Below are 23002 nucleotides of genomic sequence, written 5' to 3'. Positions count from 1 at the left end.
TTCAAAGCAGAGCACATAAACTTGAGAGGGAAAAGTCATGGAGGGAATAAGGAAGGGATTGGAGGAGAGGGACAGAAGGTGGATTTGAACAAAATACATTAAATGCATGTATGAAATTCTCGAACAACAACAACAACAAAAACTTACCAAGAAAAAAAAAAAAGACTACAAGGCCAGGCTAGATAGCTTAGTGTTAAGAACACTTGCTGCTCTTACAGAGGACCTACATCCAGTTCCCAGTACCACATCAGGTGGCTCACAACCTCCTATAACTTTAGTTCCAGGGGATCCAACACCTTCTGGTCTCTGTGGGCACCTTCAGGTATGTGGTATACGTAAACTCATACAGGTACACACACACACACACACACACACACACACACACACACACACCACACACCACACACACACACACACACACACACACACACACACACACACACACGAGGTTGTGGTACATGCCTATAATTACATCTGTAATTCCTTTACACAGCATGTAAGAGGCAAGAGGATCAGAAGTTCATAGTCATCCTGTAGGTGTCATCTGTAGCAAGTTTGAGGCCAGCCTCGGCTACATGAGACCTTGTCTCAAAAAGCAATAAAATGACAAGAGAATGTGTATCCCTTTTGTTGTTTGTTCATCTACTTATATAATTTATTTGTAGATTTTTTACAATTAAAAATTAAAACACAATATCATTTTCTCCTCTTCTTCCTCCCACCCCATCCTGTATTATTCTCTGCTCACTTTGTCTCAAATTCGTGGCCTCTTTTGTAGGAAGACACTGTAGCCCTGCCTCCTAGGAGCTAGCTACAGGTATGCTTGACTAGGCCTGCCAGGGCGTGGTCAGTCAGGGAAGGTTCAGGATGATGGGTGGGGTGTTCTTAAGGGGGTGGCAGACACGTGGGAGTCTCTCTCTCTCTCTCTCTCTCTCTCTCTCTGTGTGTGTGTGTGTGTGTTTGTGTGTGTGTGTGTGTGTGTGTGTGTGTGTGTGTCTGGCCTCCCTAGCCTACTGCCTCTGGGCACTCTCTCTGGCTTGTGTTTGGCTGGTGTTTATCTGAATAAAGACATCCTAACCCTACAGACTACAGCTCTTCTTCAATTCCGATATACTCTTTTTTTCTTTAATTATTGTTGTTATAGCTTATTCTAACATGTAATGGGAGTCACAACCAATTAAAATTTCTAGAAGAAGTCCATTCTAGGAACAAAAATGGGTTGAGTGCCTAACACTACATGTGGAACTTACCAGTAGAAGTCTGCCCAAGAAGATTTGCTGTAGCTGTTCCGGTAGCTTACCTAATAGCTGCATATTCCATGACATCTAGCTTTTCTTCCTCTTAAAAAGATAATTTATTCTACTTCTGTTTATGTTATGTGTATCTGTGTGGTCTGCCTGATGCAGGTACTTAGAACTGAAATCAGGTCCTCTGGAAGAGCACAAATGCTGTTAAGCACTGAACAATCTCTCCAGCTCCTTGTTGTTAGCTTTTCTACAAATTGCAAACAAGACCAAGAAGAAGCTGAGAAATAAACCTTTTTCTTATCATCGATTTTTAACAGTATCTATGGGTGCATGTGTGTGTGTGCACACACAAACTTGTCTGAGTGCCTGCAAGTGCACTCAGCACACCCATGAATTCATACCACTGAGCATGTGTGGAGGTCACAGGGCATTTCTGGGACTTGGTTCTCTCCTTCCATCATGTTACAGAGGTCATCAGACCATCTCACGGGCCCTCTTCTTATCAGTTCTTGTCTCCAGCCCTTTTAATGAAACATGGATCATTATGTCATCTTCACTCCTCCAGAGATAGGCAGGAGGATGTATCTCACTTGTATTGTCAACAATTTTGGAAGTATTAGGTTTCTAAGAGCATTTCTAAGATATGAAGATGGGTCTTCCTAGGCTTTAGTCTCTTCTAAAATAGCAAAGATGCATCCTAATGCCTTCATTTCTCTCTCTCCTTTTTTGTGAACAGCATGCAACTTGTAGCATCTGCCTACATGCTGTGTGCAGGCAGAGAATCACAGGGAATTTTATGAGTTCAATCTATCTTAAATGGGATATTAGGACAGACAGCAAGTCGTAGTCCTGTCCTAGGAATCTCCTTGCACTGTGGTTTGGATGTACCATAGTGGAAGGCATCAGGACAATTTGCTCAGGCTACCTCACGGTGGGGTAGATGACTGTGTGGGAGGGGTGACCAACTTTGGGGGACAAATACTTAATCTTCACTCATTTTTTTTCTTCTCTTCAGAGCATGCTGGAGCTGGAGAAGGAAAGAATTCAGCTTTTATGCAATAACTTAAACCAGTACAGCCAACATATTTCTCTTTTTGGACAGACGTTGACCACAGTGAGTAGTGGAGGTGGATCCGTTTCTGGTGTGCATGGAAAGGGTGGCAGGAAACAGTTCTTCAGTGACCCCACTCTACCTTGCTTGGTGTTGCAGTGCCACACACAGATCCACTGTGCCATCAGCAAGGTTGACGTTGAGAAAGACATCCAGGCTCTAATGGAAGAAACCGCAATCCTATCTACAGAAAACAAATCCGAGTTCCTACTGACTGACTACTTTGTAAGTACAAAGTGGCAGGAAGTGACCTTAACAGGCCACCTCGGCCATGTATTGAGAAGGCATCCTGAAAACAGTGTTAAAACAAATGCTGTCTTCTCCCCCAACACCCCACCCTAGTCTCCTATAGCCCAAAGCTGGCCTTTGAAATCTTGATCTTCCTGCTTCCACCTCCCAGGAGCTGGGATTACAAGCATGTGTCATCATGCCTGGGTAGAATTCTCTTCTTTTGTAAATAAAGATGTTATGTTTTTCATAGTGGTATAAATAATCACAAATAATCTATGGGTTACACCTGCAGCCACATTCCCTTTAAAGGCTGGCTGAGGGTTAGACATGTGGGCTCTTTGTCCTAGTCAGTCTTGCATGCTGCCAGAACAGAATACAACAGACTTGGTAATTGACAGAGATTAGATAGATTCTCAGTAGGATTATGGTTCTCGTGACTGAGTCTGCTGAGGGTCCTCTTAGATGCATAGCAACAGGACAGGAAAAAGGCACCACATGGATGAGAGAGCTAGGGCTGAACTTGCTTCTGTGACAAACTTTTCCCATGACAATGCCATTAGTCCATTCACCAAGGAGGGTCCTCATCTCTAATCTCTGAAAGTCCATCTTCTCAGTACTTCTGCTTTAGGGGATTCTTTCCTTTTTTTGTTTTGTTTTCTTTTTCTTTTTCCTTTTTATCTTTTTTTATTCTTCTCTCATACATCCCAGCTGCACCCTCCCTTTCTCTGCTCCTCCCAGTCCCCCCACACACGCCTCCCCTTTCCCCTAAATCCACTGCTCCTCCATTTCCCTTAAGAAAGGAGAAGGCCTCTTGGGGATATCAACTGAACATGACATGACACGATGCAATAAATTCAGGCATATGCCTTTAATAGGAAGGCTGAATTAGGCAACCCAGTGGGAGGAAAAGGGTTCCACAAGCAGTCAAAAGAGTCAAAGACAGGGTTTTTCCAGACAGGGTTTCTCTGTGTAACCCTGCTGTCCTGGAACTCACTCTGTATTCCAGGCTGGCCTCAGACTCAGAGATCAGCCTGCCCCTACTTCCCAGGATTAAAGATGTGTGCCACCACTGTCCAGTAAGGAGGGGTTGGTTTTATCTCACGATAAATCATTTAAATCATAGCACTCTTTCTAAGAGTAATCCTAGGCAGGCATGTTCAGTGACCTATAAGTGACTGTTGTATTGGCTTTCCACAAAAATGGTAAATTGACTCCAAATTTTCTGGCTTAAACACTTGATATTTTACAATTTACGTGGGTCAGGAATCCAGGTGTAACATATCTGGGACCTCTGGATCCCTCACAAGGCAAGGGTGGATGACTTCAGACATCTCCAAGCTCTACAAGGAAAGGCTTAATTTCCAAGTTCATTCAAGTGACTTGGCAAGGCACTGGGAGTGAAAATGGGAAATGTCTTTTCTTTTCATATAGAGTAATTTCATTATAGCATCATATATATGCCATTATATTTTTGTAACACGAATAATAAAACCCAAAGATATTGGTATTCAAGCTGAAGACAGAGAAGCAAAGCAGCCAAGCCAGTAGCTTTTTCCTCAACCTAGCTGAAATGGTAATCCTGTCTCCACAAATCCTCAGAGGCAATGCTCTCTGTCTGAAAACTAAATCTCACATGAGACCCTTTGCTTCTTCCCTTTATACCTCCCTAGTGCTAGGATTAAAGGCATGGGCTCTGTTATTCTTTTAGACTGATTCACTCTTGTGTAGCCCAGGGTGGTCTTGAACTCACAGAGATCCATCTGTGGATTAAAGGTGTGTGCCACTACTGCCTGACCTCTATGGCTAGCTAGTATGGCTGCTGGGATTAAAAGTGTGTATCATCACTGCCTGGCTCTATGGCTGTGGCTAGTTTTGCATTTTGATCTCCAGTGGCTTTATTAAATCATAAATAACATATCGGCACATATTTCGCTCTTATTTGTCCTCTCCCCTATGGCCTTACTTTCTTCCTCTTCAGTCACTCTCGCTATTCCTCTACCTCCTACAAAACCGTCTTCCCTTCTCTCATGTCACATGAATCCCATTACTCTCCCCTGTTCCCCCACTCTTCTCTCCTTGTATAGTTCCCTTCCTACCTCCACTTTCTGAATCTGCATGCGTGTGTGTGTGTGTGTGTGTGTGTGTGTGTGTGTGTGTGTGTGTGTGTGTGTACAAGCACGTGTGTGCACATACACATATTTAATTTCCCAATGTGTATTTTTCCATCTCTCACCTGGCAATGCATAACAGCCTGCTTCCCTCTGGATGAGTGACCCAAGAGACTCAAAGCCAGAGCCCTCATAGAGGAACTGAACTGGTCCCAGAAGTGACCACTCATCACGGTCTGTGTGTTAGATGTCAGTAAGTGTGATCCTTACTCAGAGGGCAAGAGCTATAAGTCCAGGACATGGGGAACACTGGCATTTTTAAAAGATCCCTACCCTTTAAAAACTAGGAGTGAACTGATGGAGACCTGTTCTTAGGCCATTTGGGGGCTTCTGCTCCAGGGTGATGTTTACTGCTGAAAGCGAATCCATTTCTCTCATCAGAGCCCAGTCATCTTGCTTCTGTTTCTTGGCCTCAGCCTCTTGGGTGTTTGTATTACAGATGTGAGCTACACACTCAGCTTCTCAGAGTAAATTCTTTGTCCTCTAGGAGCTAGCTATTCTAAAACAAACAACAAACAAAGAGCAAAGCCAAACCCCACGTTTTTCCCCCAAGCAGGTACTGGATTCAAGTGGCCTCTATGCCTCAGCCTCACAATTAGCTTGGAACTCCAGGCCCCAGGATCCTAGATTTTTCCTTTCCTTATTGGAGGAGTGAATAAGCCTAGGGCCCTCCTTGTGCATGCTGGGCAAGCATACCACACTGAGCTACACACGCCATACCTAGGAGTTGATGAATGACCTGCAAAAATGACTTCCACTCTTTCCTGTGCTGTCTACTGGGACTTATTCAGGCTTCCAAACTCCCTCCCAGCTCTTACTCATCTCTGGTCTGTAGAGCCAGCCTATTTATGCTCCCCAACTGGATTAAACATGCAGCTGACCCAGGGGCCAAGAACCAATACCCCTATTCAGAGTACAGGGGATAGAGGGAGAGGGGAGGGGACAAGAGCTCTGAATCCCAACAGGATTAACCTTTCCCTACCCCCAACAGCCACACAAATAGCCAGCTGTTTCTTTAACTGGGTCTTTTTCTCTTCCTACCTTGGCAAAGGTGAAGGGGCTACTAGCATCCATGTCTACTCAAAGCAGAAAGGGAGGCAGCTGGAACGAAAGGGAGGGCGCTCTTCTTCCAGCCTCAGTTAGGCCAGTATATGAGAAACACATCTGCTGTTTTCTTACAAGGGGCAATGAAAATGCTTCCATCACCTAACTTGTCAATAAAATTAGGGCACTCTGGGAAAATCTAGAGTCCTATTGTAATAATTGGTAGTTAGGATGGCTCATCTTTAGTCTACATGCTCATGGAAATTTATGATTTTTAGGAAACTTGGCCGGGTGGTGGTGGTGCATGCCTTTAATGCCAGCACTCGGGAGGCAGAGGCAGGCGGATCTCTATGAGTTCAAGACTAGCCTGGTCTACAAGAGCTAGTTCCAGGACAGCCTCCAAAGCCACAGAGAAACCCTGTCTCGAAAAAAAAAAAACAGCTCTAGAATGCAACTGTATAACTAAGTCTGTCTCAAATGACTGACTGGGATTGCCGGGACATCCTTGAAGCTAAGCATTCCAGCATCTCATTTCACAGTCATCGGCAGTGAGTATGAGCTGGCTTTTATCCAGCGCCATGCGATTTACTCAGACAAGAGCAAGTGACACAGGACAGTAATCTGAGTTCCCAATGTGGAGGGTCACTGACCAATGTGGAACTATTTATAAATTCTGTAAAATCCACCTTCAAAGGATTGTATCGCTACATGCCTCTCTTAGTACCGCCCTGTTCCTAGTCAATGTTTGGGAAAGAAGGACAAAGTATGGAGACACACAGTGTCCTCAAGTTGATTTGTTCAGAGCAGAAAGGAAGGGGAAGATGGGAATGACAATGAAAGGTGCCTTTTCCTTCTTCCTGCACTGTCGGTGAGCCCTCAGATGGGCAAACGTGCAGTGAAATGTACCTGCTGTTCTCTTACTAGCTGTAATTACAACATCCCTACTGAGCCGGCAAGATAGCTTAGAGGGAGGGTGGAGGCACTTGCTACCATGCCCTTAAATTTCATTCCAAAGAGCCACATGGTGGAAGGACAGAACCAACTCCCACAAGTTGTCCTATGTCCTCCATAAACACTTGCAAATAAATAAATGTAATAAAGTTTTAAAATGCCACTGTAACCACTGGGGCATTTGACTAGCATTCTATTGAAATGTTAGGAGGTGGCATTCCTGGCAATGAATGCTTAAATACTAGATGTCCCCAGCAGGTCCAGGGCAGGAGCCACACTGATTGCATTCCTCCAATGAGAGCTTAGGGCTAGAGTGAGGTGTCCTTAGTCTTTAGTCAGATCTCACCCAATGACACCAGCTGAGGCCTCTACTCCAGGCAGCCCTGAGGAGTGGTGGAGAATCTAGGGTCAGAGTACTATTTTTGTGTTTAGGGACTGGGCACCTGCCAGCTTCAGCCTGGGCCTTCTTTCACATCTCTGTGTCACAGGTACAATGAGGAAAACACAGCCAGTGTCCTCAAGTTGATTTGTTCAGAGCAGAAAGGAAGGGGAAGATGGGAATGACAATGAAAGGTGCCTTTCCTTCTTCCTGCACTGTCGGTGAGCCCTCAGATGGGCAAACGTCCAGTGAAATGTACTGAAATGTACAGAAGTGTGTGTGATAAAGACACAGGGAAACTCACATTGTGTGACATAGAAAGACAATCTTTTAATCGGTCTATTAGATTTTTATGGGGATGATGCTCTCACTCTACTTCCTGCGTGACTCCCTCTTCATGGTGGTTTATCTAAAGCCAGGTCTCTACCAGCACCCACAATTCTAGTTCTTTCCCCTCCCCTAACAGCTCCTCCCTTCCTCTGAAGGCTGCAGTCCACTCCTGTTCAGCCACCTCCCAACCCTCGAGCTTTATTGTTTTATTTTCATCCAACCCTGAAGTAACCACAGAGAACTCACATTCCACCAGGTATTGTGACTCATACCTGTAATACCAGCACTTGAGAGGCTGAGGCAGGAAGACTGCTGTAAGTTGAAGCCCAAAAGACTGAACCAAACAGTGAGATCCTGTCTCAAAATAAAACCAAGCAAAACAAAACCACATAAACTTGGCAGCTTCAGCCCTAACTTCTAGTCTATAACTGACACAGGCCACATTTTCTTCCACCATTTTTGCTCAAGCAAATCTACTTATTGGCCCTGATAGACTCTCCACAGAGCCCCCTTTCCTTTCCTGGCACCATTTCTCCTGCAGAATGCCCTCTGTCCTCCTTTCATGCCACTGAGAAGTCCAGATAAGTCTACAGCCTTGGTGCCTAGGCTATTGCTGCACATATGTGGCCTTGAATTGCTGGTTCTCCTAATACTGTGTTTTGGGAACTAATCAGGTAGAGCACCATTTGGGTCTGGGCATGCATGCTAGCTCTAGTGGTCCTGATAGCAAGCCAACACAGCATTCAACAAACACTTGTCCACTCCCGAGGCAGCTCTAACCTCAGGCACGCACAGGGTTCACAGTGGATGATTAAAGACTTGAGCTTGAGTCAATATCAATTATGTCATGAGACATGAAGTATCCTGCAAATAGTTTATTTATCAAGAAGCTGGAGTCACCATAAAGATCTCTTCCTCCCTGAGTAATTGTTTTATTAAAGAAAATGCTTAGTTATGAACTGAATAATTGTGAGTGGGATGTGACCTTACTAATCAGGCCTAAAACAGATGGATCAATGTGTGTGAACCAAAAATGATCTTCATTTTTCAATCTCACCCCTCTGGTAAAGTAAAAACCACCAAATACAGTGAGGGACAGTCTCAGGAAAACTAGGAGTAGTGACTCTCATTTTTTCCCTGAAGTTACTAAATGTCTTTTTTTTTTCTTTTAAAGGAAGAAGATTTAAAGAATACAATGGATAAAGAAAGACGGAAGTTGTTGATAAAACCAAAATTGTTGAGACTGCAAAGAGACATTGAAAAGGCCTCAAGAGACAAAGAAGGTGTGTGATTTTCATGCCGGAGAACCATGGCTGGCCTGGAACTCACTACATAGAGCAGACCAGACTGGCCTCACACCTGTCTCCTGTCTCTGCATCTCATGAACTGAGATACAAGCTTGTACCATCCCTGGCTTGTGACAGTGTCCTTAGACTCAGGGTAAAGGAAAGTATTAGATCACACTCAGAAGCTTTACTTGGAGTTAGGGTTAGTGTGCTTTTGTGGAGTAGGGTGCCTGCCTCTCTTTAAAGAATGGCATATTAAATCTAAGTTGTGTTGAATAAAAGGAAAAAAAGAATTAAAGTCAGGTGTGGGGCAGGTGGGATGCTCAGTTGGCAAGGGCACTTGCCTTGAAAACATGACAATGTGAGGTGATCCCTGGGACCCATGTAAAGGTGAAGAGGGAGAGCTCCATCACGGTGTCTTCTGACCTCCCCATGTGCTCTGTGGCACATATGTCCACATGTCTTATACACACACATGTACATACACAAACATCATTAATAACAATTTAAAAAAAAACAACTTAGAGCCAGGTATGGGTGCACATCCATGATCCCTGCACTTGGGAAGCTGAGACAGGAAGACTGCTGTGGGCTGGATCCCAGGCTGGGCTACATAGTGACTTGAAGGCCAGCCTGGCATAGAGTGAGACTCTCATCTCAAAAGATCACAATAAAGAAAGCAAAAAAGTATAAAGGATACTTCAGTCAATTTATGAGAATTATATAGGTAGTTCACTGCTATGCTTTAGAAATGTACAATTTTATTGTTTCTCAAAGTAGCTGGGATGAGAGACGATCTGTGTAACTTAAACGTGGTTTGGGGTTTCATTTTTATCTTTTTATTAGAGTTTGAAATGTTAGGACAATTACTCACATTAAGTCCCATACTCGGGGAGGGGTTAGAGGTAAAATAATTCCAAGGTAGTACAGACAACAAAACAAGCACACGTTTCTAATCCAGCTTCTTGGCATGGAACACAAGATTTCTTTTGACATAGCTAGGAAACCCAAGATAGAAAGCACTGCAGACGTAAAAAGAACAAGGAGGAAGAACCTAGCGGGATTGTGACAATGTGAGGAATACTGGAATGGACAAGGGAAACTCAAAATCTTACCCTGAAAATCCCAGTCTGATCCTTTAAGTACCAGCATTTCTCAAGTTTCATCCAATAAGGGCGGCAACGATGAACTGTATGTTCACTTATCATATCCATTGAGTAAATCCAGGACAGCCACACAGAGAAGCTCTCACCCCCCACTCCCTAACCCCCATTTAGGAAATCCCATATGTATCACTTCTAGCTTTCAGGATCTCTTCAAAGGTGCCTGTTGAGTGCTGTGCCCAACCAGTACTGGGTGAAAGGTGACCTAGAATGTGGTTTGTTTTCAGGCCTGGAACAGAAGCTCAAAACACTGTCCAGCAACTCCTCCTTCTCTGATGCCAAGAGCAAGAAGGATGCAGAAGCCTTAATGGATGAGGTAAATATTTGCAGAGTGCATTTCCTGATGAAAGGGTTATTTTTAGCATACCTATTTTTCAGCCCACTTACCCTGCTTGCCACTCCTTCCTCCTGCATCAGAACAATTGACTGGAAGAGCTAAGACAACCGGCTCCTCCACAACTTGTTGAAGGAGTGGGGAAAATTCCTACCACCTAGAAATGTTGACTTTACTTTCTGTGAAAGAGACACATAATTGTGTTCTAAATAGAAGTCTCCAAAATAGATGCATTCTTTAGTGAAATCATCGGCACTTCGAACCTGACACCTGACTGAAATCACCAAATCACTGGGTTGCCATTCACAGAAGCTGATCCTTAGATTTAGCTTTGCTGGTCATAGAAACCTGGGGCATGACTGTTCCCACCTGCAAAATGGGAATATGGATACTGTACCATAGAGCTTTTTGAGGATGCACTGTTATCAAGAAAATGCCAGCACGGTGCTCAGAGAAGGAACTCAAAATCTGACCGATGTCTAGTTGACTTGATGATTATTTACCTTTTATGGTGGTGGGATAGTATACACACATAGCAGTTCTGGTTTTTCACTTTCAGTATAATGCCCAGTAAATTACGAGGGGATGTCCTCAGTCTATTATGAGACTGTCTTTGTACCGGGTGATTTTGCCCAGTGTAAGCTAATATAAGATTCTGAGCACGTCTTAGGTCTGCCAGCCCGGTTGCTCAGTGGGTTGGATGCATCACATCAATTCTCAGCTAACATTGGGCATATCAGGATGCAACCTCACCATGAGTGGAGGCGCAGCTAACGTTATTAATAGAACTCTGCTTTCCATTCTACTTTCCAGCTGAAGAGCTGACATCAGAGTCCTCCGAAAACAAGAAAAAAAATAGCGTTATAATCAGGAAGAGGGCATGGGGTGTGGCAAAGGAGGGCATGGGGTGTGGCAAGGGAGGGCATGGGGCGTGGCAAAGGAGGCCATGGGGTGTAGTAAAGGCCTCTGAGGAAGCAGGGAGCTATTTTTTAAGCAAAATTTGGGGGAAATTTGAGTGGGAATGGGAAGGTGCTAGGAGAGGGCTTGTGCTGTGGTTTGAGTGGTGAAAAGTGGGGTCCTGTTAATACAAGAATTCAGGAAGAATGGACATTTTAGTAATGTATTAGAGGATACAGGAATTGGGAGAACTTTCTTTACCCAATCTAACTCTCTTGAGGAAGTAGATGTCTAATAATTCTGCCCAACTTGGGAGTTTCAGTAGTGGTTTGGTGAAAGCGAGAAGATGTAGACGTGTGTGTGTGTGTGTGTGTGTGTGTGTGTGTGTGTGTGTGTGTGTGTGTATGTGTGTGTGTGTGTAGATTTCCTTTAGTGGGAAGGCTGCTTAGATATGACCCTAACACTTTCTGTGAAAAGAAAAGTCTGAATCTGTTTGCTTGGGAACAGAGATCTGAAATGCTACTGCAATGACATGTAGGTGTCATTTACAGAAAAATCATAAAACATACTGTAGGACACTTTTGTGATGGCACAAAATGTTCAATTAGCTAACACGATGCAAATATTTAGCAAAATAAATTCATAAAAGCATGCCACCCATTTCTTTGGTTGTCTTTGCATTGAGATTTGTTGTCATTGTCAGCATCAAACATGCATTAGCATCATTTGCTCACAAACTAGCCTGACTCAATAGAAATAAGGAGAAGAGTTAATCAATCCCCCAAGCTTGTGATGTCTATGAGCAAACAAGAAGCTTCGAGTGGTGGATGCCAAATGCTACAGAACTCCCTTAGATAAGCTTCACCTCAAGGGAGAGGGATACTGGTAGTGTTGACAGAGATTTAGTAGTATTTCATGTTACCCAGGGAAGGGTTCTTGGAGAGGAGGCTTGGCTTGTTGCAGTGTCTCCTGGACCTTGAAGTGCCATATTTGATTCAAGAACGTTGGCAAAGAGGCATTGAGAGTAGATGATATCTGTAGATGCTGCGAGGCACACTGCTCCTAAGAGAGCTTGGTGCTTTCTCTGATGCTTTCAAATTTGCCATATTCAGGGTCTAAAACACCAGAGGTATGGGGAGTTTGGTTCTCATTTTAGGTGAAGCTGTTCCTAGGTGAACTGTGCTGAGGGCTAGAGGCTGTTCCTTCAGAAGGTAACTTTCTAGTTGGTCCATGAGAGTTAGGAATACTATGACGGGGTAATAGAAAAGAGAGAGAAGGAGGGAGTTGCAGAAGACCCTTCCAATGTTTATTCTGCAATTCGATTGCTCCTAAAAAGAAGTAACTATGATGTTTTAGTCCAAGGTCAAAACCAGAGCAGAAAGAGACTAGGAACTTACAGCCACTCCTTGTTTTATATGCAAATACCCTGGATTACTATTCAAATGTTGTTTCCAGTTTTGAGGAGTAGAGTTACTAAAACTTTTCTGGGCAATATTAAGATGTGCCTCTTTAAATAAAAGCTAACACAACTCGCACAAATTTTGGTGGGATGTACTCAGTTCCTTAAAACTCTGTGACTCTGAGAATAATCAACACTTATTTCCTTTCTTGTTCCTGGGGAAAGGTTGTCCAAAGTTGTTCATCATCACAAACTACCTAGAAACTTATCTAACTAGTTTTCTTGGCCCTAATTACAAGAGTAAAGACTAAGACACACCAAGTCTTTCCCTCTCCCTGGTGTTAAGAGTCTTATCCTTTCATTGTTGTTCCTGTATATTGGTATGTGAGCTGAGCGGATATGTTTCTAGAACTCTCTCCCTTTGAAAGGTATCCTGGGATTCCTTTATTCACCCAGCTGTGCCTTGTTCTCTTGAAATTTCCTCACATGGCCATATGATCTGTCCACAGAATAGTTTGAAACTAGACCTTTTGCAAGCAAACTCCTACAAACTGTCATCAGTGTTAGCAGACCTGGAGCAAAGGCCAAAGCCCAGCCATCCCTGTAGCAACTGCATCTTCAAGTGGAAAGAAAAGGTAATGGTGAGATTGATTGCGATGTCTTACCTGGGCTTGCCAGGTGGAAGGGCTTAAAAGCAGGTCAAGGCAGAAAGCCCACCATAACTTACGAGCTGTGCCTGTGCCCCAGGTTCTTACTCCAGTGACAAAGATAAACTTACTTTTGCCCCTGTTGACACTAAACCCAACTAAACACATCCTTTGGAATGAGACTAGATCACTCAAGTAAAGAAGTCAGGATTTCTTCTCTCTCTTCATACCTTAACTTTAGCTTTACAAGGTTCTATTGTAAAAATTCCTACTAACTTGCAATTTTGGTTTTCCACAGACCTAAACTGTAAGATCTTTTGTTTTGTTTTGTTTTGTTTTGTTTCTCTGGGTAACAGCCCTACCTGTCCTGGAACTCTCTCTCTAGACCAGGCTGTCCTGGAACTCACAGAGATCCTCCTGCCTCTGTAAGATCTTATGATGAGCATCAGGTTCATCTTAGTGCAGTGTAAACATAGCCCATGGTAAGGCAGTTTATAGTGTGGATACACCACACACCCAGGCATCTGTGCAGTGCTAGAAGTTGTTAGGTAGACAGCTATTTCTTGTAGCTACTTTCATTACATTCACAATCAGGAAGTATAACCAAACATCCAGCGGCAAAGGGACAGTATATTTTCTGAGAAGAGTCATGAGTTCTAAAATGGTCTCAGTTCTTTTATTGGAGGCCCGTTAAACTTGGACGTCCAGAAGTATTGCTGTGAACTCATCTATTAGGCCCATGCATATAGTTCAAATTGGAAATGCAGGTATAACACACAGTAATCATCTCATTCTGAAAGTATTTTAACTTTGGAACAAGAAAGCAGAAACACAGAAGGTCTTAGAAGTATTTTGATTATTTATGCACCATCCCCATTTATAATCTCGCACGTGTGTGTGCAAGAGGACGCGCGCGCGCGCGCGCGCACACACACACACACACACCCCAAGGAATTGACATACAAAAACCAATGTTACATGAATATTTATAACATGCTTGTTGAAAATGACTTTCTTCTGATAAAAACTGCACAGGAGCACTCTCACACTTATGTAAGAATATCCCGGCCTCTCTTGACGAAGAGATTGGAGAAAGCTGTGAGCAAGACACCTTCTGGTGGGCAGAACAGCCCTAGCTTTTCGCCTTCAGGTAATCCAGGGCCCAAAATCATTGTGGGTTTGTCCTCTGGGTAAAGTCAATTGCTATATTTAAATGATTTCTAAGCTACATTTACCTATATTTACTAAAAAGAAATTATCTCTCAGTTGAGAGTGATGAATCTGTTAGAGTCTGTAGTTTTGTGTACAAATGTAGGAAAAAAAGGTAGGAAGGAATCAAGAAAGAGTACAGGCTGGGAAAATCATTTTATAACATGAGAAGTTACTCATGCACATGTGCACATAGACACAGGTCACTGTCCCTCAGCTACATACCGTAATCTCAGCTGTCCAGTTCTTTTTTATTATTATTAAAAATGAACCAAAAAGAGTTTTAATAAAACCCAAGACATTGAGGTCCACACAATTTATTTAAAAGTCACGTGAATTTTTTGAGAAACAGTTCCCTAAGAAACAAGGGATGATGATATACCCCCTATCTCTACCTGAATGGCAAAGCTAATGTGTTTTAAAAAGAAAAATGCAGCTACCACACACATTACTTAATGATATCAACCATGTTCACACAGAAATCAAATAATTGTAAATTGCCATCATTATTAGTACAATAGCAGTAATCTGGGTCTTGGTTATGTAATATGCATAGTTTATACACATGTTGGATATATTATAGATGCTTATTGAAACAAAGAATAAATATTGGGTAAAATTATAAAACTTTTGAGAAAATTTGAACTATGTACCATACTGTTAGCAAAGACTTTCTGATTGTGTTCATTTTGCCTATTGAGTCACCATGGTAATTACAATTTCATCCCAACCTCTAGCCTCTGTGTCCCAAGTCAGCAACCATCTTTGCAAGGCCCTGTATACTTTCCAAGCCAGGCAAGACGATGAGTTGAATTTGGAAAAAGGTAACACTTGTTCTCAAACATTTTAATTGTTTTTTCATGTTGAGATGCTTTCTTTGAATAAAATCCTGACTTATCTGGACAACATTAAGATGCTCCTGGACTAGGTTTACGGTCTTTCTTCTTAGAATACAAAAATAAAGCACATGAAACTAAGGCTCGTGTAATGATAGCTAATGGTCATTTCATATTTCTTTGAATGTGTCAGGCATATGTATGTTGAGAGTATGTCATTCAATTATTATTCACAAAACCCACTGAGACAGATATTATTTGGTCCTGCTTTATAGCTGGGAAGAATGACACAGAGAAAAGTTCAGTACTTTGACTAAAATCATAAGCAGGGGCAGTGCAGGATTTGAACTCAGAACTCAGTCATGCCCTTAAACCATACTGCTACACTGGGGCAGAATGCCACTAATGGGAATTCACTGGAGATAGAATTCCATCTGTTTGTTTTTCAGAATGTAGAGTTGCAGAAGAGTGATGCCTTCCTTAGTATGACAGTAAATTCTAGAATCTGGGTCCATTGATGACCAGATTAATGTTTGTTCCTCTACATCTCAGAAAAGAACCCAGAGACACTCTGAAGGATCAGATCCCTTTGTTTGTGTCAGAATATTTCCCAGAGAAGTATTTTTCGGTGGATTATATAAACTAATATTCTTAAATCAGCATAAATGTCCAGCCTCCACTTTCTGCATATCTCTATAGCTGGATGTCCAAGCTAAGGCAGACACCTAGAAATGTGCCTGTGAAAAAGAATTGTGCCATAAAAGAAAGCTTATTATCTATGACCAGGATATAGCTTCCAGAACAACAGAAAATCAAGATGGATTCTGTAGCAATGACAGCTATCAGTCACTCCGTGTTTATTTTCTTTTCTTGTTTTGGTTTTTCAAGACAGGTTTGCTCTGCGTAACAGCCCTAGCTGTCTTTGTAGACCAGGCTGGCCTCAAACTCAGAGAGATCTGCCTGTCTCTGCCTCCTGTGAGCTGGGATTAGTGTACCACTACTGCTCAGCTAGAGGGAACTTTCTAATTATCACAGGCTAGTCAGATTTTTCCTGGCAATCATATCTCCTTTTCTATGAGTGAAAAAAAAAAATGCCTTTCTCAGAGGCTACCCAAGAAATCAAGGATCCCGAGATTAAGTTTCAACATTTACATTAAACAATTATCCTGTTCGTATCAGTTCTCTATTGGTTGAAAAGCCCACCTATGTTCATATTCTAAGTAGTTCTTTTCAACAAAACATAACACCAGAGGCTGGGGGAAGGTAACAATAATATTTCAAGTCATTTGTCTGAATTTGTTTGAATTTCATCAAACAACCTAGTGACCCCAGTAAATTCTTTTGAGAGAGAGAGAGAGAGAGAGAGAGAGAGAGAGAGAGAGAGAACTCAAAATCAGAAAGAGCTCCCAAGAGTGGAGGGGGGATGGGTAGGGGAAGGTGGGATGTTGGGGGGAGGGGAGGGAGAGGGAGAAGGGATTGACATCTGAAGCAAGCTTGTTCCTAATTTGAACTAATAAAAGAATAAAATAAAAAATAAAATAAAAAATAAAAAAAGAGCTCCCAAGAGAAAACCACGCATGATTGGGAAGACAGGAAGGTAGCCATTACCTGTCCCTTCAGAACAGGACTGAGCAGGAAGAGTAAACAAGACAAATGTGAGAACAGAGCTAAGGAAAAGCAGATGTTGGATCTTGAGGTGTGTGTTTCTACTCTGATGTAGCCTGTTAGTCAGCTTTTCAATGCTGTGGCAAAATACCTAAGAAAAACAGCTGATGAGAAGAAATGGTTATTTTAGCTCCTGGCCTCCAAAGGTCAGTTTCAGTTCATTTGGTTGTCTTTCAGGTCTGTGGAGAGGCTGAAATTTTTATAGTTGAAGGTTGTACTGAGGGAGGAAAGCTACCCAGTCCTTAATAGGCAGCAAGCCCAGGGCTGGCAGTGGGGTGGGGATGGGAGGGGAAAAGAGGAACAAGAGATGACCTTCGAATGCAAGCCGTTCAGTGACTTTCTTCCTGCCAACAGACCTTTGCATAAGGTCATTCATTATGAATGCATTAATGAAGTCAGCAGCCTCGTTATCCAATTATCTCTCAACACCACCGTCTGGGGACTAAACCTTCAACACACAGGCCTTCAGGGGACACTTCATATACAAACACTATGCCCAGAGAAAAAGAATTCTTTCAGGCTGGAGGCTTAACTAAATCATGCTGGGCCATCCATCAAGTTTAAAGTTTCTAAGATCATGGTGACATTTTTAAAAGGCAACAGAAAATTAGATAAGAACTGTATTAGGAATTTGGCTTTACTCATTTGCCTTCAAATTATCTCCAAATTGATGTTTTACTATTGAAGTTGTCTAAATGAATGAATGAGGGGCTTGATTTCTATGTGAAACTGCCAAAAGACCAAATCCAAATGAGGCATGGGAGTTATCACAATTTTAAGAAAAAACTATTAGTAGAAACACACTTTCAATGAAATACTCTAAACCCTCATATGTATATGTCTAACACTGAAGGTGTGGACAGCAAGAAAGAGTTTGCTGACAACCCATCCACTGTATATGAATTGAGCCAGCTGCGCAATTGTACAAAGATTCTGGTATTATGTCACTCTCTTTAGCATTCTCTGTATTTCGGCTGTTTCATGCAAAGTGCTCTGTAAATTTGGCTTCATCTGAATCAAACGCAGAAAGTGATGTTACCAAGTACCTTCTTGGGTACAGAATGTTCTTCAAAAACTCTTACCAACTTTTGCTTGGCATGTGCTCAAGTTGCACAGAACCATCTGTCTAACTCAGTGTGTGTCCTCGCAGGAGATATTGTGACCATACATGAGAAGAAAGAAGAAGGATGGTGGTTCGGCTCTTTAAATGGGAAGAAAGGCCATTTTCCTGCTGCCTATGTGGAGGAGCTGCCTTTAAAGGCTGGAAACACAGCTGCGCAGTTATAAAACAAGACTGGACAGATGAGTGTCCTTATATATTCTGTAAATAATGTGGTACAAATAAATAGGGACAGTTATCATCTTTGCAAGTTTTTCTTATGCAGTGGGTGGTAGAGACCTTCCTGCATTTCACAGTGCTCTGTACACAGAGTTATTAGCTCAAAACAGAGTCAAATAAAGGACAATTGGATTGAGTGAAGCACAGAAGTTTATGGCTTCCTAGAGTTCCTAAAATCTAAAACCCTACAGATGATCCACTCATGACAAAACGGAAATGGTTACCCTGAGTGACTTCAGCCACTTGCCTGAAGTCATATCATTATCTGGAAGCACACAATAATTAAGATTTGGGTGCCTCTTTTTCTTTTCTTTTCTTTTCTTTCTTTCTTTTTTTTTTTTTTTTGAGACAGGGTTTCTCTGTGGCCTCTTTTTCTTTAGCTTTGGGTGGCAAAAAGACATAGCAGGCCTATGAAGTGTCAAGCAAAGCCTGGGAAATAAGAAAAAAAAAACATAGACTAAAGCCCAAACTAGTAGTGTCAGACAAGCAGGGTGCAATGTGATAGACACAGAAGCAGAATAAAGTATCAGGAGCCAGGCCCCAAAGTCCACTGGGCTGGGGGTAGGGAGGGAGGGGTGAGACAAGAAGTCTAGACCCTCAGGAGAGGATCTCAGGGCAGAGCCCATGACTTTCTGAGGTAGTAATTTCTCAGCCTCTGCCCATCACCAAATGCAAGCCAGAGATGGCTTGGGATCTGAGGAAAAGCAAATAGGAAGTGCAAGGTAGGAAGTGGTATGTGAAATTTCATGCTTTCTTTCCTGTATGGGAGCTTCTTTTGTCCATTGGAAAACTAGGTCATTGTGGAAGGAACACCTTATGCAGCTGCCTACTGAAAGGAACTCAAGAACTTAGTTGGAGTAGAAAATGGAACCCAACATTCCCCATTGAAATGGAACTTTTGTTGTGTGGTGTGGTCGTGTGTGTGTGGTCGTGTGTGTGTGTGTGTGTGTGTGTGTGTGTGTGTGTGTGTGTGTGTGTGTGTGTGTGTGTGTGTGTGTGTTGAGACAGGATCTCACTGTGTAGCCCTGGCTTATCTGGAACTCACTATACAGACCAGGCTGGCCTTGAACTTTAGAGATCTGCTTCCCTCTGATTCTACCTCCCAAAGGGGACCTTTATGCAGTTTCCTGCAATGTCCTTTAATAAGAAAAGCTTGAGAATAAGAGCAAACTCCCTCAAGTGTGGCAGTGCATAATGGACATGCAATGTTAGCAGCTTGCAGAAAATGGAGATCACACACTCTAGTGAATGTAAGTTGTGATGCTGATGGAGATACTCACACATCTTATTTCTCTGCCACATAGAATATCCTTTTAAAGCATCCATAGTTGCACTTGTTAAAATCCTCTCACTATCCTCCTGTGCCCTCCTTTTCCTTTAATTTGCAAATGTTTAATAGGGGAATTTCCAAATTGGGGAACATCTATGGTTAATGTGTTATTACATTCCTATCAAGCACATAACTAACATAATATTTGGTACAGATAACAAACCTCAAGGAATTCAAGTAAAATTTATTATATGAAGCATACCATAAAACCTAGAAAAACAGCCTGAGGTTGTTCTTTGTTCGTTAATTGGTTTTTGAAAATTTATTATTCAAAAAACTTGCAAGTAAATAAAAACATCATGCACAAAAATTAACCAGACCCAAAGTCTGTACAACTCAACAGCTAGAATAGGTTTTCAGAATGGAAGCCATGAAGGTTCATGTTAAATTTTGCTATTAAATATGTTTTATACACTTATCCACTACCCAAAACAAAAAGCCCATGACAGAGTTAGAACTAGGAAACAATTAGCTTTATGTCCTGCTCCACGACTCATATCCATTCCCTGTATTCAGCCCTTCCCTAGTCCCTTGTATTTAGCACATCTTATAGTATACTGTGAAGAGAAGAAACTGCCCAAACTTTTAATCCTAATGGCTCGTTAGTGACAGCTTCAGCATTAAGAAAATTGGCAGGCTACCAGACAGCAGAGTTTGAATTTATATTTCCTTTTGCATCCTACTTCACTCTACTGAGCTTTGATGGACAAAAAATAAATGTGCAGCAATTGACTGCAGGCTAGACTATTTTGTACATAGGGAGTAATGATAATGGTAGTTTGGGGTGAAATATTCAGAAAGGGGCCTTTCTTTGTACATCTGTAGTGCTTTGTCAGAATGCAAATGGTTTACTTCTTTGGGAATGCTGCTGAAAAATGCTATTGCATCTGGGATATGTAATTTTTTAAGTCCCCCCGCCCTTTAGCAAACTCCCTTTCCTCTGGCTTTTTCAAGAGTATGCTGCAGACAGCCTGAGGAAGGGTAGAGTGTCCTGGGACCCAGAGTGAAGAGACTGAATTCCAGGCTCAGTTCTTTATGCCATGGTACTTAAGTGGTTGGATCCCATACCTCTCTGACCTCAGCTTCCTCATAAATGTGTATCAGGAAAGATAGATGCTCCGATCTACAGTCACAGCTTCTCATTTTAAGCCTCGTGATCTGAGATTCAAGTCATGTCTATAGAATCTGACAGATGAAACGTGTGTGAGTTTCAAGGAAATACTGAAAAGCACATATGCAAGAGTCTGGGTCCAAGTTGTTCCTTCCAAATACTATAGCTGTAAACTAAATAAAATACAAATATGGTTTGCTATGGTAGACCTATTTCAATATAGGCGTACCTATATTGCAGGGCAGGAATTTGCAGTCAGGCAGAGTGGGTGGACCTCTTAGATTAAGGATGAAATTAAGAGTGAATTAGGTGAAAATTTATAATACATACAAGTTTTTTTGCATAGAATACAGTATTTTTAATATAAATGCTCCTAAACTATGAACTAGGTTTTTAATAAGTATATTCCACTAAGCATATATGCACATATTTCATATGTCAGAAGTTTTTAGTACTGCTAATAACCTGAAATATGGGCCTCGGGAACCATAGCCAGCTCTTTACTGATTATAGATTTTATTCTATATGTTCTCCTTATTAACAGAGCAAGAGCTGATGTGTCTATCATGTCACTGAACACAAAGATACACTAATTTGTTTCTCACATTTTCCATGACACATAATTAATATTCATAACGGCAAAAGGAGTTTTAATCATTTAAAATGCTTTATAGTCCATCAAAAATGACATCATACTCGATTTGGAGTACATTTTATTGTACAGGATTATAAGCCTTTAATACTTTAAGGACAGCTTAGTTATATTCTTCACCAACATGAAGTCACTCTTTCTTAGTGCCTTGATGATCTGGAGGGCTAACAACTTTGATGAGAACAATAGAAGACCATTGGAATCAAAATAGTACACCCTATTGTCTTTTTGCAGTTCATGAGGAAGGAATGTACAAGTCAGAGGAGAGGGAGAGAGGGAGAAGGCAGCACTCAGACTTGAACCGGAGTGTGGGAACACAGCAGAGGGCAGGGACCTTTTGTACATTACTACTTCATTCTCTGTAGAGCCCTGAGCAGATGCTCCGCTTGATAGCCTGGAGACTTCTCAGCCACCCAGGTTCTGAAGCCAGCTGCCCCATCATTTTAATACTATTTCCAGACAATTAGACACAGTGCTATATTCAGCACAGTTTACTCTTTGTTTTTGTTGGTGTTTTTGGTTTTTTGAGACAAGGGTTTCTCTGTGTAGCCCTGGAACTTGCGGATGTGCCAGGGCTAGCCTCAAACTAAGAGATCTGTCTGACTCTGCCTCCAACCACTGGGACGAAAGGTGTGTGCCACCACCACCCAGCATTCATTTTCTTAACCGTTATTTAGCTACAGAAATGCAAAAGCTGAATTGTAAATCCAAATATGCTTGAATCTGTTGACAACTTTGTGGTCACATAAACCCACATGGTATAGTCAAGGTAGAGCTCACAGATTCAGGTGTCATCTTGAGTTTGAATCCCCATTCTAATATGTAAGAGCTGTGTGACTTGAAGCTATGTAAATTTTATATTTCATTTCTTTTTAAAATTTTTTTTCCTGCAGATTTTATTTGAATTAGAAACAAGATTGTTTTACATGACAATCCCAGTTCCCTCTCCCTCCCCTCCTCCCCTACCACCGCCCCCAACTAAAATCCTACCTATCACATATCCTTTCTGCTCCCCCTGGATGGTGAAGCCTTCCATAGGGTGTCATCAGAGTCTATGGTATCCTTTGGGATAGGGCCCAGGCCCACCCCTGTGTATCTTGGCTCAGGGAGTATTCCTCTATGTGGAATGGGCTCCCAAAGTCCACACCTATGCTAGGGTAAGTACTGAATTACTATAGGAGGTCCCGTAGATTTCTGAGGTTTCCTCACTGAAACCCATGTTCCTGGGGTCTGGATCAGTCTCATGCTGGGACCAAGAGCTCCCCGATGTTCAGATCAGCTGTGGGTTTCACCAGCCTGGTCTGGACCCCTTTGCTCTTCACTCGTCCTTCTCTGCATCTGGATTCCAGTTCAGTTCAGTGATAAGTTGTGGGTGTCGGCTTCTACTTCCACCAGTTGCTGGATGAGGGCTATCGGGTGGCATATAAGTCAGTCATCAATCTCATTATCATGGGAGGGCATTTAAGGTAGCCTCTCCTCTGTTGCTTAGATTGTTAGCTGGTGTCATCTTTGTAGATTTCCAGACATTTCCCTAGTGCCTGATTTCTCTGTAACCTAAAATGTCTCCCTCTATTATGGTATCTCCATTCTTGTTATCTTCTATCCTTCACCTGACTCAACCTTTCTGCTCCCTCATGTCCTCTGCACCCCCCCCTCTTCTCCCCTTCTCATTC

At 42.2% G+C, this 23002-nt stretch overlaps 1 protein-coding gene across 1 annotated transcript in view; it reads left to right on the top strand.

Moving 5' to 3' along the window:
• Nostrin (nitric oxide synthase trafficking) overlaps positions 1-18184 on the top strand; it is a 33091-nt gene extending 14907 nt beyond the window's left edge. Inside the window, exons 6-13 of the mRNA XM_035447069.1 lie at positions 2263-2361; positions 2458-2583; positions 8636-8744; positions 10138-10226; positions 13050-13175; positions 14223-14337; positions 15134-15220; positions 18048-18184. Of these exons, the coding sequence (XP_035302960.1) occupies positions 2263-2361; positions 2458-2583; positions 8636-8744; positions 10138-10226; positions 13050-13175; positions 14223-14337; positions 15134-15220; positions 18048-18184 (888 nt within the window). The remainder of the gene's footprint in view (positions 1-2262; positions 2362-2457; positions 2584-8635; positions 8745-10137; positions 10227-13049; positions 13176-14222; positions 14338-15133; positions 15221-18047) is intronic.
• The last annotated feature ends 4818 nt before the right edge of the window (positions 18185-23002 follow it).

Source organism: Cricetulus griseus, chromosome 6 (assembly GCF_003668045.3).
Source record: "Cricetulus griseus strain 17A/GY chromosome 6, alternate assembly CriGri-PICRH-1.0, whole genome shotgun sequence".
Classification (NCBI taxonomy): Eukaryota; Metazoa; Chordata; class Mammalia; order Rodentia; family Cricetidae; genus Cricetulus; species Cricetulus griseus.
The sequence above is the reverse complement of the archived record's forward strand: the minus strand, read 5'-3'. Positions and strand labels throughout refer to the sequence as shown.